Below are 16,636 nucleotides of genomic sequence, written 5' to 3'. Positions count from 1 at the left end.
ATAAAATGTTGTATTATTAAACCAAAAATAAATTACTTCGTTATTAAATTTAAATTAAATTATAGTAAAAAATAAATTAAAGAAATTACACACAAAAAATGAGAACTTTTAAATAGTCAATTTGATATAAAAAAAAATCAAATTTATATTTTATTCAAAAATAAAATCGTTATCGCTTTCTTAAAAACACATAAAATCGTATTATAACATCAATAACGACAAATAATAAAAATAAAACATTAAAATTTAGATGTACCTCGCTGTATTGCACAAATACTCTTCTAGTTGTTATAAAAGGAAATTTTAAAATCTTCAAATTTTTTAGAAACAAAAAAATCAATAAATATTTAATTAAACCAAACTAAATGATTAAAAATTAAATAAAATAAATATATATATATTAGCTATAAAAAAGGGAAGGGGTTGAATAATTCGAGCAAGAACTCAAGGAACACCACACAGCTATTCAATCGCTTGACGGTTTCACAAAAACCCACACACAAGGGTATTCTCGTAAATTCACGTCATTACGCCACCCCCAGGACTTACTACTGCAACTACTATCGGCTATCTTCTTCTTCTTCATTAATTCCTTTTTCACACACTTCTACATAGATATATATTATATACATACACACAATCACACACCACATTATTGTTTCGGATCCGGGTCGAATACGAAAAAACCATTGGAGAGATGAAGTTGGTTTTGAATAATAACTCAGTATCGTACTGTGTGAAGCAGAATAAACCATGTATTGGGTGGGTTGATAAGTATTTTAAAGATTGTCTTTGCAATCTTAGAGACGAAATCTCTTTCGGGTTGGGAATCGCGAGTCTTGTTTGTTGGGGTGTCGCTGAAATCCCTCAAATTATCACCAACTTTCGCACTAAATCCAGCCATGGTGTTTCGCTTCTTTTCCTCCTCACGTGGGTTGCCGGGTAGGTGTTTGTGTTAATGCCTCAAGCAAATTTATTCTTCGGTTCGTTGTTTTCCAAAATCAAATCGATGAATGTTTTTGGTTTTAATGATGCAGGGATATCTTTAATCTAGTGGGTTGTCTTCTTGAACCTGCAACGGTGAATTTTCTTCATCTGATTTGCAATTTCTTACGAGTATTAACACCATGTATATGATAAAAGATTTCGATAAAAACCTGTTAATTAAGTCCTTTGTTAAGATCTATGTCAATCTTTAACGTTATCGTTTTCATATGTTTCTTTTTGTTTTGTATGCAGTTGCCCACTCAGTACTACACAGCTGCGGTAATATTTTTGGGATTAATTTCTTCAAATGTTCTTATTTTACTTTCTTTAGTAAGAAATTAATCTTCATGTTTAATCTAACCCATGTTGTTAATTAATCAGCTTTACACAATAAGTACAATAATCCTGGTGTTGCAAAGCTTATACTATGATCATATCTACACATGGCTCAAATCAAGAAAGGCTGATGCTAGTGCTAATATAGAGGTACAATACCGTTGCCATATTTCCCTTTTAATTCCTAAATATTAAGATTAAGATTAAAACCTTTGGTTAGGTTAATTGATTCCTAAATGGAACTCTAATAGCAAAAATTATGATCTTTTTAGGTGGAAGAAGCTAAGAAACCTCTTAGACCATCGAACACCACTGAAGAACCACGTGATGTGAACTCAAAAAGTCGCGCGATCAGAACATCCCCATCGCCCCGCCAAGACTATTTCTTCACGTCTGTCTTTATGTTCATGAACCATTATAGCTTATTGTCTATTGTAATTTATAATGATGAAAGAATGGAAATATGAAATACGTTTCCAGGTCAGCAAGATCAATGGCCGGAAGTGCAACTCCACCAAATCGATCTTATCTTTGGGCAACAAGAAGTGGTCCAGCTTCTGCCATGGCTGGTGAAGATGACTCCTCTTCAGAAGATGAGTCATCTGTTCAGATACCCAAGCCAGCTGCTACCCAACCCAAACCCATCCCACGTTCTGTAAGTCCACTTTTTTAAACTTGCCAAATCTTTTAATGTGCTTCTTTTCATGTTTTTGGCTTTTTCGTTCTTTTATATCACTAAAAACAAAAACACTAAGCGCAAAATAGGCTGCTTATTAAGTTAAAAAAACCAAGAAAATGATAATGTCCAAAAGATTCCAGATTTGAAGGGCTATTTAGCTCAATGACCATCTTTTAGAATCTAGTTTTGCTAAATGACCCTCTAGTTTTTTTTTTTTTTTTTTTTTTGGGGGGGGGGGGACTGTATAACTCGGTCCTTCATTAGAATGACCCTTCTCTCAATTTTCTCAAATACATGACCTTTTGACAAGGCTTAGAATACCACATCCATATACAAGAATGTCATTAAACTTGTCAGAAGTTTATGCTCTTGATAAAATTCTCATTTAAGGTTAATGAGCAAAATAATCCCGTTGAACACCAGGTAAAAAGGATTAGGTCATGTTCGTAATGGAGAACTCATTTATGGTTATTCAACCAAAGGACCCTTATTTGAACCGTTCAAGTTAGGTGCTGATTACCAACGCTCACTGGGTTAAGCGTTTACTGGCAAGAGTCATCACCCTCACTTACCTTATCGGGGTAACATTTTTGTCCCCCAAAATGGATTGTTGGGCAAGAGTCTTTTCCCCCACTTACTGGGTATGATTCTCGGTCCTTCTCATACTCACCCGGTAAGGTAAGTAAGGTAAGTGACACCCGATAAACATTTTGTAAACATCCCTTAATCTTTTTATCTTGACGTGTGTTGATCTGGTTCACAATTTTGTAACACAACATGGTGAATGACAGGCTGGCTATGCAGCGTTCTTGGCTACTTCGTTGAATTTGCCTTCACATATCAAAGCTTCAATGCAAGTTTATGTTGGCAGGAAGTTGCTACAAGTATGATCATCTTTGCTAATTGCTGCATTAATTAATTTATAGCAAACACAATCAAGATTATGCATTTGGTTTAGTTAATTAGATTAATGTTAATTACAGGAGGGTGGTGGAAGTGGTGATGTTTATGGGCAATGGTTAGGGTGGATGATGGCAGCTATTTACATGGGCGGTCGAGTTCCTCAAATCGTCTTAAATGTAAGGCCCGGATTCTGGAAAATCACAATCTTTATTTGACCACATTATCGACTTTCTGAAACATTTATCGTGTGATTCTTGACAGATCAAAAGAGGCAGCGTTGAGGTGAGAATCTTGCATCATGATTAACTATTTCTTTCGTCATTCGAATCAAAGTTTCGAACTTCACAAAATATACGTTCAGGGCTTGAATCCTCTCATGTTCATCTTCGCTCTTGTCGCAAATGCTACTTATGTTGGAAGGTCCTCTCTCTCTCTATATATATATTTATGTACATATCTATATATACCTTTAAGGGTTGGGTTCAAATGAGACCAACCTGTGTTTTTATGAGACCACATTTTTACACTTGAAAATTTACAGCAAAATATTGTGAAGGTAACAGCAAAAACACTGTTAATTTTACATTCACAATGTTTTCTACGAAGTTTCAAATGTAAAAAATTGGTTTCACGAAAACGGCTTGGTCTCACATTGATCCCAAGTCTGTATCTTAATGCCATTGAAGTTTACTGAAGTGTTACAGTTCTGGAGTGCAGCATTCTTGTAAGAAGTACAGAATGGGAGAAAATTAAGGCCAACTTGCCATGGCTGCTTGATGCTGCAGTCTGTGTGGCACTTGATACATTTGTATCCTTTGTTGTTCATCTCTTTGCAAGCAAAAAGCCCAGCTAATTTGACATTAAAAAAATCAGCTTTATAAGACGTTAAATATGTCTAAATGTCCTGATAGACTGCCTTACGGGACTTGGATCAAATATGTAAAGGTATTACAACAAGTTGATAAGACGTTTTTGGGTGTCGTAGCAAGTTTTTTAGTACAATTTTAGAGTAAAACGTCCTAGTAGTCTTTTTAGATGAAATTGTTTGGAAAACTATTATAAAAACAAGTTTCTTATAAAAAGATGTGTTCATAAGGCACTTGTCAAATGCATATGAAAAAGTAATAGAATGTCGAAAACGTCTTATCAACTTATTGTAACACCTACACAAGGCGAGCAATTGTTTGATCCTATAAACATAACTCCTATAAAACTGTTTATTATAACATTGAGACATATTTGACGTCTTATAAAGTTGATTTTGTTGTACTATAATCACTGTTTGACCTTAACAGAAGTACTTTTTACAGATCATAATGCAGTATGTGTACTACAGATACTTGCGAAGGGGAAACGACGAAGAGGGACAATATGACGACTATTTAGAAGCCAACAAAAGTTATGTTTCTTGATTGTATGATAAGCCATTTCATGAGAATACGTAAGAAAAAAAAAGAGGAGATCTATGCACAATGTTTCAATCGGCCCTTCGTTGTACCTTGATTTCAGTTGATCAAATATTGGGACGTTTAATGGAAATCGGTAACCAATTTGCTGTAAGAAAGCATATCGGGAGTCTTTCACTGCCAAAAGTTTGGAATTTAAATGGAGATACGGACCATGGCCCGACCGAAATGCTTACGTTTTTCGTGTTTGTTTACAAATATAATAATTATGTTCTTTTTAGTTGTTTGGTTTTAAGTTGTACTATAAACATATGCAGGGAGATGAGGTCCAATTTTATCAACTTTCTAAAGGTTTCAAATGACAATATTACATACATGAGTTGTATCTATATCCCATTGGACATATGGATATGGGGATGTTCACTTCTATTTCCATTGAGATTGGATGAGTCAGATAAATTTGTCTGTATCAGGGACGGGAGACTTGTGGGTTTGAATGAGGGAGGTAAAGAGAGGATTGAATTACTTTTAGGGTATTTCTGGTATTAATTTATTTGAGGTAGTCTAATAGGAACAAATGAGGGGTTCTAGCTTATTTCATATAGTCATTTTCCATTTTGACTTCTATTGGCTTCGTGATTGTAGGGCTGTTTGGTAGGTTTTCTATTAAGTTTTATATGGATAAAGCTGTCTGGGTCGATTAATTTATCTGTATAGGTTGAGAAGGTTTTTCTTTGAGAGAGAATTTTCATAGCTTAAAGGAGTGTGTTTTTCAATCGAAGAAGCAGGATTGAAAAAAAAAAATTGCTTTCTGCATAAAGCTCCCCCTAGAACTTATTGAATAAGCCACTTTTTATATCATTAAAGTACTACCGAAACAGTCATGTATAGTTGAGTCCTATTAAGCTCGTTAAGCTGTTAACAAACATCGCCGTATATAAACACTTTCGTATAATTGAGCAATAAGTCGTCCATACCATTAATTTGTAAGTAAAAAGCCCTATGAAAAGATATGGGAGTAGAGTTCTATATATTTAATTATTTGATTCACTTTGTTGATTCGAAAAGAATACTGAGAAATGAATAGAGAGAAATCGAGAGAATTCAAGATTTTGTTAATCAAAACGTAAACCATGGTGTAACCCGTAACATCTTATTCGCTTTGTAGAGATACATAAGGTCCGAGCTTTTTCAGTCCCTTGCCTTCCAAACTCGTTTTCAGTAAGCAAAAAATGGCTTGGCTTAAGGATTGGAAAAGGGCCCAAGTTTTCGGGCCATATTTTTTCGGGCTTAATCAGGCATTTTTTTGACTTGACCGAACTCTTGTGAATCGGTTCTCGGCTCGGGGCTGCCCACAATTTTTTTGTCTGGTTAGATTAAGACCTTGCGTATGACGGGCTTCGGTTTTCTTGTATATCTTATAGATATGGTTATATCATATATGTAAGCCGATCCAATAGTATGGTCAAGCTAAAAGCCCAAATAGAGTACGCTTTATGGGTGTATTGTTGATATTTGTCGTGTTTTGTTTGGTACTTAAAGATTTGTGTTTAGATTTTGTTCATATATTTTACATTAGATTATGATAATGATAGGTAATGAACAATGCAGCCATCAGAAGAAATCAAAATTAAATAAATAATATGAAAATATAATAATAACAATATTGTTATTTGACGTGTAGCTCAGTTTATAAAGAGGTGGTGAGACTTTATCCAATTATAAGACAGGTCCTGTGTTATATCTCATGTCCCTTGCTAACCTTAGCTGCTGAGTGAGCCAAAAAATGTCCCTTACATTGATGTTTTTGGAGGCGTGTTTCATATGGAGCCGATTGAAGTAAGATTATATGAGAATTTTAATGTTAACATGTGATTTTACGGTTAAATCAAATATGATTACAGGTGACCTTGGTTGAGTCGTCGTATACCTTTAAGTTGATCGTTTTTTGTAATCACATATGATTTTATATATCTTAACATCATATGTGATATAGTTTTTATCATATTCTCTTTTATTCTGACCATTTTCTCGTTTGAAATCGAGAATTTGTTATATTATATTTGATAATCAAGGTGACGCATTAATGAGGGTATTTAATTCCCACCACCCAATAAATCATTAAACAAATAATTAGAGGTTGCTTGATTCATAATAAAACATGCATTTATGCAGGATGCGCATTCCATGCCACTTCTAATGCCATATTCCACCTTAATTACTTCATTAATAGTCGATTATTTCACTAATTATAATATAAAATATTTTTAAAAATAAAAATAAAATAAAAATGCTCAAGTTCACTGAAATAACCAATCTCCTCAACCAAATTCATTTGTTAGCCAGTTTTGAAATTAAATTCCAACTTTTAACAGAGCTTACACAAACACAAAAGCATGTTTTCTGATTAAAAGCATCCTTATGCAAATTTGGGCAAAAAGTTGACAACATACAACCCCAACTGGTCCAACACGAAACCTTCTTCCAAAGATACCAATGTGAAGGGACATTTTTGGCTTACTCAACAACTGAGGCTAGTGTAGGGCTTGAGATCGAACCCATGATCTGTCTTATATCCCATTTGTCAACTGAGTTACACATCAGAGGCGGGTTGGGAATTTTTTCCGCATACAGGTTAAATAAATGTGAATCCGTACGCAAATTTACTTAAAGATTGTTTTGTAATCTGAAAGCCGAGTTTATACAAACACATAAAGCATCTACATAAACATCAACGCTGATTGAAATGGGAATTCGATTGAAAAAAGTTACTAAAATTTAAATGAATGAATTATTTCTATGGATTTTTGGAAATAATGATATGAAGTTGAATGGTGTGATTATGATAAAAAGTATGAGATGGTGCATGTTAGCAACAGAAACACATGGATGTATCAATTAATTGTCGGCACCAAACCATCTTCCATCCATATTTTCCTTCTAAAAAGCGCTTTCTAAAACCCACCTAATACTTTACTTTATGCTTTTCTTTTATTATTATTATTATTATTTTACAACTTTCATCCCTCCATTTTGCTTCTTTTCGAATATTCACCCTTAATGATTTAGAGCTCATTTATCGATAGAAATTACATAAACGCTAACTGGGTATGAATGGTCTATGGATGAACGGGTCAACACTTATCATCGATCGGTAAAACTCCCTCTTTTAGTTTATCAAGATAGCATTTTGGTCAACAATAAACGACGTGTCTGCCTGTGTATATTCCTCTTATCTGGTAAAAAGCAGTAATATAAACAAGACTTATTGTGTTTAACTTGGATAGTTGGACCAGTATATAATATCTTTACATATGTCATTAATTAGCAAAGTACGATTCTCTTTTAACGAATTTTATGACAATGTTGTCCTTCCTTCTATATTCTGCATGTTTTTCTTCCCACTTTCGATCACCCCATGTTTCTATTTTTGACTGTTTGTTTTGATTTCGGTGTGCATTAGGAGTTTGATCTTGTTTGTGATTCAAATGAATATTAATTTTGATTTGAAAACAAAATAGAAATCCAAGAAATATTATGATAAAATGTTGAAATAAAAAATATAGCCCTCGTTTTAACAACCCGGTAGTTGATACGATGGACCAAACCGTCTGAAAATCACTATTTTAACCGACCATGCAACCAAAAAACGTCGATAGACTAAAATTGCAAATTAAGAAATATTTCAAGGATGAGATATGTAATTTTCTGTATTGCTACAATATTTATTATTATTATATTAAATATTTATAGATATTTAATTAAATTAGTATCACATATATAATTCTTTATTATAACACGTGGACAGTCTTTTTATTCATTATTTTTGTATTTTGTAGTAATTTTTGAATTTTGGGCGAATTTTGTTTAATCAACATGACATGTGCAATCACTTCTTCTTGATTATTTTTAAATTTAAATTACGATTTTTTATGCCCAATTCCCGCAATCATCAATCTTCACAATCAACGTTAAAAAAAAAAACAAATTACAATTTCGGTCCCTATGGTTTGGTAGAAATAACATTTGTTTTTTGTTTTTGCAGTTACAAAATTATAAGATGACTATCATAGTTTGTAAAAATGTTTGGATATGGTTTCTCCCTCTAACAGCCGTTAAAAATAAGACATTTTTGTCATTTTATCCGATTAAAATCGATTTCATGATTTTGGTCGGTTTCGTTTTGATTGGATAAAAAACAAAAATCTTGATAAAAGAAAGAAAATCCCCGTACTTGACGGAACTTTTTAACGACTGTTAGAGAAGACACCAAATGCAAATGCTTTCATAAACCACGTGTACGGGACAAAATTTTCATCTTTAACAAACCACAAGAACCATATTTGTGGAATTAGCACAATTTGCATCTTGAATGGAAACTCGTGACATCAGTTGTCGTCACAAAACTGGATATAAACAAACAATGATTATACGTGAAAGACAGTGATATGAACGTATTTACGTATAACCAGAGGATTCATATAAGAAAAAATGGATACAACAAAAATAATAATATTACGTGAAAGAGACTGATGTAAATGTATTAAAGATATACCGTGAGGTTTTTTCTTGCATTTATAACTTGTTTGCCATGTGGACTATAGCCATCAAACTCGAAATTTGACCATTCCTTCATCTCGCTTTCGCTCTATTTATAGATGATCATAATTTCTTTTTTCATTTTTTGGAAAATGTAACTACCACCGACAGTTTTTTGGATCTTTCTAATAAAATGGTCGTTTGGTCTTCTTTCACACCATTGATAACTAGTACCATGCAATCACCACTTTTATTTAATTCCTCGTGATTTTGCCCACGACCCATCGAGCACAGCCAAGTGTACGACTAAATTTAACAAACCATTCTATCAAATTTATTAGAAACGCACGGAAAGTTAAATCTTGCTCGATGATTAATTTAGAAATTATCGCATAAATTCTTAAAGTACCCATAAATAAAGAGATATCATATATATATAGACTTTGGATCATGTGAGAACAAAAGTTTTTCGTAAGACCAATTCCCAACCCTTTGATTAGATCTACAATATAAACATTCAAAATTACAAAGACTTCTCAATAATCATAAAATTGCCACCGTGCAACTTTAGACCATTAGATCATTAACTTATATAGTTGATCAATGAACATAAATTGATCTTACGAGTCTCACGAAAAACCCTCGATCACGTGGCAATTTTATAATTATGAATGTTCAGATTGTAAATCTAATTCAAGGGTTGATAATTGGTCTTACGTGTTTCACAAAAAACACTTGGTCTCACATGATCCCAAATATATATATATATATATATATAAAATTTATCTTCATCAAATCAATTTCTAAATTATTTTTAACCACAAAATTAATTTAAAAAAAATAAAAACAACAAATTATATTGGAGAGTTTTAGCAACACCCCAGCATCCCACATGAACCATGTCCCATTAATTTGTTGAATTTAAAAATTGAAGCAATGAATTATTTAAATTATGAAAAAGAAAATTTAATCCGATTAAACACGGGTAAGGTTGAGATGGGTTAAGATTTTTGAAAATCCAAACATTGAGTTAGATTGTTCAAATTAATGTCTTCAACCCGATCAACCTAACCCATGAACACCCTTATTTTTTCCCACAAAAATATTTAAATCATTTGTGAAAACTTCAAAACAATCGAAGATTAATTTTAATTATATTATAAAATATAAAATGAATATTTTTGAAATAATTATCGATTATTTTGTAATTTTTAACCTAGATGGTCGTTAATTATGATTTTATGCTCAATTTATATATAGGGTAAATAAATGAAATTCCAAGTTATTTTCTTGAATTTAAGAAGATTTAAACGTGAACATTCGAATTGCCTCCTTTTTTTCAAAGCATTAATTCCCACAACAATTCTTTTAACACTACATTTTTTTTAATTATAACCATAATATCGGATTGCAATTAACTGTTCATAATAACGATCGATATAATAACAGCAGATATAATTGAACTCAAACGTTTTACTCTAATTTGTTTCATCATATATAACGATATGATCAAGATTATATTTTACATTTAACTTCGTTTTTTTTTACAATACTATACTAGTAAAAAAGATTCAAAACTAATACGTGTATATATATTATATATAATATACATGCAACATGTCTTCCCCAGAGAACATACCGATGATTAGAATATTATCTTGATGATCTTCGACCGGTTAATTAGAATCATCAAACAGAAAATAGGTGGTAATCGTGAGTAAATATATGTGTATATATATTGATGGGGACTTGGTCTACCAACTTCTTTTCATGAGACTCATGAGAGCATTTTTTTACACTTCAAACTTCACAGTAAAACACCGTAAAAGTAATTTTTACAGTGTCTTCGTTGTGGATGTTTGGATTTTCTTTTACCGTCACAGTATTTTTGTTGTGAAGTTTCAAGTTAAAAAATTTGATCTCATGAAAACAGATCGGTCTCATATCAACCCGACCCTGATTACCGGGTATGGTGGTGGTATGGTATGGAATTATGATTTGGGGAAAATGGTTGAAAATTTTCAAGATTCAAGAAAATTTGGAGTTTGGAGGAGATCATATGGAGCCCAAAGTGTATCCAATGGGCAAGCTCGATTTCCATCTAATCTAACCCATGGTTTCCCTTTTCCACTCCAATGAAGAAGGCTTACCGGTCCCGGATGTAAATCCCGGCAAAGACCTTCAAAATTGTCTCCTCCTAACCCATGCTGGTTCCATCGGTGATCCACCGGAGCTATTTTTCCGGCGAACACTAGTAGGAAAGGAGGAAGTGATCCCAGCTCGTATATCCTCATTCTTTTCTGAAGCTCCATCCATTCTATAATCTTTGTTGTGTAATCTCCTTCGCGCCATCTTTCGAGATCGATCACCATCACTCCGGTGTTGAAGTAACATGCGTGGCGGTCGGAGAAGGTGACGGAGAGAGATGGGTTTGACCAGAACGTCGGAGTGAAGTAAGAGGTGAAGTTGGCGTTGCAATATTCCGGCGCCGCGAGAACTTTCCGGTCGTTGTCGTCTCCGAAGGGCGTGGCGGCGAGCTTAGCAATGTCGTCGACCAGTACGAGGTCGGAGTCGAGGTAGACCACTTTTTTGACACAAACCGGGAGGAGGTCGGCTAGGTAGTTGCGAGCGTAGTTGAGTGGGCAGTCGAGGGCGGAACGAATGGAGGTGGAGATAAGACCCAAGACGGCGGAGTCGTCGAATCTGTAGACGTGGAAGCGGAGGTACGGGAAGGAGGTGCTGATCATGAGCTGGATGTTGTCGGTGTGGGCGGAGGCGGAGGCGACGAAATGGAAACGGATGTTTTCTGGGCAAGAAGAGTGTTGGAGGACGGAAAGGATGGCCGCCATGGATCCTCGGAGGTAGGCGGAATCAAGAGTCATGGCGACGTGAACTGCATTATCGGAGCAGATATGAATGGCGGGAAGACAGGTGGGTGAGTTATAGAATTTAGGTGCTTCTTTGAAGGAGAGAGAGACGGTGGAGGTGGAGGTGGAGGTGGTGGCGATAAGCAGTAGAAATGTTGTTAACAGGGGAGAGAGATTTGATAAAGGCATGTCTTTGATGAAAGCATAGATCTCTCTCTTCTCTCCACTTATCAGTGGAAGAAGACGATGATATGATCTGATATTGGACCGGTTTGAAGCCTAAAGCCTCACAAATATATATATATATATATATATATATGAGGCTATTCAAGGGAGAACTGAGTTGTTTGTGGTAACTGTGAGGACCAATCTCAACCAATCATTTTAATATATTAATTATACAATTAAAATCAAATTAAAAGGGTATGTTAGTCAATATGTAAATTAAGATTAAATTTATATTTTTAAAATAGAACTGTTTCAAAAAAATAATTAATATTGATTTACATTCCTAAATTAAAGATTATTATGATTCGCTTAAATAAATTCAAACAATAAACCAGAAAAACAGTTAGTACTCYAATTATGTATTATAGTTGTGGTATCATGTGGTACAAACAATAAACCAGAAAAACAGTTAGTATCCTAGTTACGTATTACAGTTGTGGTATCACGTGGTACCAATAAATGTTCTTGTTTTTGATGTAATACATTTGTGGTTTCATGTAYTACAAAACAGTTGGTACCTAAAAAATTCATTAGGCTGTGTATGATGTGGTGCTATAACTTTTTATGTATCATATATACATTYTCATATCATTTCCAGGGTATCACAACGTAGCACACCAATTCTCATGTATTACAAACAGTTAGTACCCTAGTTATGTAATACAGTTGTGRTATCATGTGGTATCATCTGTTGCAAAACCAGATCATCAGCARAGTAGTAATYTGCAATGAGGCGATACATGTATGAAGGATTATGTCCTGGAGCTAGACTTGAAAACTGAACAATTATAATGAATTACTTAAGCCTATGTCACAACTAACAATGCCTTAAATTTGGAAGGGAAAGAAAAAGATAAACAAAAACCTAATATATCACAAAGACAATCTTGCCCTTATTCATATAATGTCATTAAATGATAGTAATTTATTTTTAGAATTACATTAATTAAGATTTCTTTTAATCTTACCCATTGATTATTATAATATGTGGTTGAGATTGTTTCTCACAGTTATCACAAACAATTCAGTTCTCATTTGATTAAGCCCATATATATATATATATATATATCTATATATATACATTACCTATCTCAATATCTTAAAAAATTACTTTTTAAGCATTTACTGCTATAGAATGCTTATTTACTTAAATTTTAAGATTATAACTAAGTTGTGCATAAGTATAATTTATTAAAACTTTATTTTTGAATTCGTGTAACTAACTAAAGATAAACATAATCAAATAGAGAATAAACATCTCATTTTAAATATAAAATACCTAAAATATAAGTATGATAATTATTTAATTCTAACAAAATACTTAAGTATTATCTTTATAAAAAAATGAATTAAAGAAATACACAAAAAATGAGAAGTTTTTAATAGTTAGTTTGATATTAATACCAATATTATTTTTTTCAATTTGTTATGATATATCTTCATATTTATATTTTATTCAAAACTAAAAACATTATCGTTTTCTCAAAAACCACGTCAAACCGTATTATAACATCGACTGAGTTAAAAAAATGAAACATTAAAATTGAAATGTATCTCGCTGTATTGTGCATGTACCTTTTTAATATATATATATATATATATATATATATATATATATAAAACAATCTTAATTTAAGAATTTTTAAATTATAATAACCTTGAAAACTAATGTATCATGTCAACATTTTTTATGTGTTCGTAAAACAAAAAAGTTTCACACCGTAAATATATTATGAAACAAATATATGTTAATCAAAAAATATAATTCTAACCTTAAAAATAATTATGTAAAAAACATCTTACCATAATAATTTCAGTATATGAGTTCCAAAAAAATTAAGCCTATATCTATATTTATATATATAGAGATAGAGAGAGATGAGTTACTATACAACCTTTTACATTTGTACAACCAATACACCTCAATCTCAACCGTCCATTTAATTTGATGAATATGTGATTTCATAAAAGTTTTGATTTTTTCCTAATATAAAGTATTGATCATAATTAATGAACTATAATCATCTTTCATAAATATTCAAATCATAATAAATGAACTCTTATCATTTACATAAATATCTCAATTAATTGAGTTGCATTGGTTATACAAATGGACATGGTTGCATTTGAAATATACTCTATATATAAGCTCATTCATAAGAAGAACTGATTAATTTGTGGTAATCGTAAGAAACAACGTGAACTATTCGTTTGATATATTTAATGATATTTCTTAAATAAGCTAAAAAGTAATATAGTAATTCTATTTTTGACAACTAATCAAAATATTTAATTAAAATTTTTAGAAAAAAATATTTAATTAAAATTAGTTACCTAGTATATCAATTTCCTATTATACATCATATTTTAAAGACATTTGTGAATCAAAGTGTATTATAGTGATAACGTTTACAATGTTTCACGTGTATGACAATGTATTTTCTTTGTTTTATAAAATATATCATAATGTGCATTTTCGTTATTTTCATTGTTTTACAAAAGGTATCATATCGTGCACCTTGTATGTATATATATCTAAGTATCATAATGTGTATCTTGTGTTTACATAAGGTTTATCGGAATAAGATTCGTCATTTGCCGGAGAGAGAAAAGAGGAGAGGTGAGAGAGGATTTTTATAAAATTCTTAAAATGCCCTTAATTAATATTACAAATTAAAAATTATCCAAACTATTCATTTCTTAATTTAACATTTGATTTGTAATTGATATTGGATCTTACGATTACCATAAACAACATAGTTCTCATTTAATTATATATATATATATATAATTATATATATATAATTATATATATAGAGAGAGGGGTTGGTTATTATACAACACTTCACATTTGTGCAACCAATACAACTCAATCTCAACCGTCCATTTCATTTGATTAATATGTGATTTCATAGAAGTTTTTATTCAAATATTCAAATCATAATAAATAAAAATATCTCAATACAGTGGGTTGCATTGGTTGTACAAATGCGATGAGTTGTATTTGAACCAAACTATTTCTCTCTCTCTCTCTCTCTCTATATATATATATATATATTATAAAGAATTGGAGTGTGTTTATACCGTGGTGAATTTTGGGTGTGAGCTAGAAAATAGGATCTTATTCTTAGGAAGAGGAGGCAAATGACCAAAAAGTCGTCGTCAATGGTGGGTGTGCTGTCAATTTGACTCTACCATTACTCCAACTCAAAATTTCACGTTAATCGTTTCAAGTTGCTATTTCGGACCCTTCAATTTATTTTATAACGCTTTTTCTATTTAATTAACAACGGGATCAAAATGAAAGTTAGAGTTTCATTAGAAAAACACGCATTACGGAGAGGAAAATGGGGAGTTCGTTTGAGATCCGTGTTCATTAAAACGTATAACTGTAATTATAAGGTCAAACTAAACTTATTACTAGTACGAGCAACACCTTCGTGTTTTTTTTTTGTGACTTCAACCAGTTCTTTTCCCGACCGAAAGATATCATACGTTTCACTCGTCATAGCCTTAATTAGAGCCATAAAGTTTGCTTCTTGCTACGTAACTTACCCTCCAATGATGTAGGGACCCCTTCACCAATCAACCTTTAAATCTGTGGCCCCAAATACATCATGAATCCACCCAAATTTTCAAATTTGAAACAGAGAGACCGATCCCACTTTATTATATAATAAACAATGATATGTAGTCGTTTAAATCATACTTCAGAAATGTCCATCACAATTGTATACAGTCAATGATCAATATGAATAGAATTTCAAACATAGTCAGAGTATCATGACATGGGTAAAGCAAACAAACAGTTTTCTCAAGGATATCAGCTTTCCTAATTGTTACCTGTTAGAGGTACATGAAAGCTGGTATGATATAAAAAAAATACGAATAAAAAGGAGGAAAGAGGAAGCTATGAGCATAAAGTGGATGACACCTCTTGATTCAAGGAGGTTGATTGAATCCCTTTTTACTACTCAATACATGCAATATTTGGCTTTTGACCTTAAAGACAATCTTGATGAAATGCCACACAATTTTATGACCATAAATTCAAAGCATAAACTTATAGAACTTAAAGTACATGTCCTAATTGTAGCAAACATGCTTCTTTTGTAAGTAAACGTGTTCTCTTTTTGGGTCGTTACAAATTCAAGATACGTAACATGCAGTGAAGGAATCATATATGATCAGTTCAGGAGAACCCTGTGTTTTGTATTTTATAAAGAATGTTATATTAGCATTATACAACGATTTGGCCCGTTTTGAAATGTAGGATATATTACCAACACCGTGAATAAACTAGAATTGGGTCATGAATTAGAGTTATGCAAAATGTTATTATAAGGGAATAAAGTGATTATACATATAAGCAAGAAAGAACATATGGCTCCATGGCTGAAATTATTGAATTGCATGTGCTAATAACATGTGCCATTTCAATGACCATATGGTGGTGGTGGTGGATTATTTGCAGCTTGGAGACAAAGGAATATGAAGGTTCATATGACCCCATTCAATTACATTTTAATTGAAATATGTGTGTCTATATATATATATATATATATATATATATATATACACACACCACACACAAAAAACAGAGCATGATAATGGTTAAATAATGTGTAATTTTACATCAAAATCACATGTGATTACTGTGTGACCTAGGTTGCAGCCTTGCTGGTCAAGTC

General features: G+C 32.3%; 2 protein-coding genes across 3 annotated transcripts; one reads left to right on the top strand and one right to left on the bottom strand.

Moving 5' to 3' along the window:
• The first annotated feature begins 457 nt into the window (after positions 1-457).
• Positions 458-4,667, top strand: LOC112516039 (probable vacuolar amino acid transporter YPQ3). 2 transcript variants are annotated; one of them, XR_003069572.1, is made up of 12 exons: positions 458-942; positions 1,038-1,080; positions 1,240-1,266; positions 1,369-1,473; positions 1,596-1,714; positions 1,804-1,978; positions 2,794-2,886; positions 2,986-3,081; positions 3,167-3,187; positions 3,267-3,325; positions 3,610-3,713; positions 4,216-4,299. XR_003069572.1 is itself a non-coding variant. In XM_025123076.1 (12 exons), the coding sequence occupies exons 1-12, from the start codon at positions 698-700 to the stop codon at positions 4,315-4,317; spliced, it is 1,176 nt and encodes a 391-aa protein (XP_024978844.1). In that variant the 5' UTR covers positions 458-697; the 3' UTR covers positions 4,318-4,667. The 2 variants fall into 2 exon arrangements, 1 of the variants encoding a protein (XP_024978844.1); XM_025123076.1 differs by having other exon boundaries at positions 3,623-3,713; positions 4,216-4,667.
• A 5,694-nt stretch (positions 4,668-10,361) lies between these two features.
• On the bottom strand, positions 10,362-11,906 carry LOC112515578 (probable galacturonosyltransferase-like 1). The gene has a single exon (XM_025122473.1). It carries the CDS (start codon positions 11,904-11,906, stop codon positions 10,872-10,874), a length of 1,035 nt encoding a protein of 344 aa, XP_024978241.1. The 3' UTR covers positions 10,362-10,871.
• Positions 11,907-16,636: the final 4,730 nt, after the last annotated feature.

This window comes from Cynara cardunculus (genome assembly GCF_001531365.2).
Source record: "Cynara cardunculus var. scolymus isolate 2C chromosome LG 7, CcrdV1, whole genome shotgun sequence".
In the NCBI taxonomy this organism is placed as follows: Eukaryota; Viridiplantae; Streptophyta; class Magnoliopsida; order Asterales; family Asteraceae; genus Cynara; species Cynara cardunculus.
Note: the sequence above shows the minus strand (reverse complement) of the source record. Positions and strands in the feature narration are given on the sequence as shown.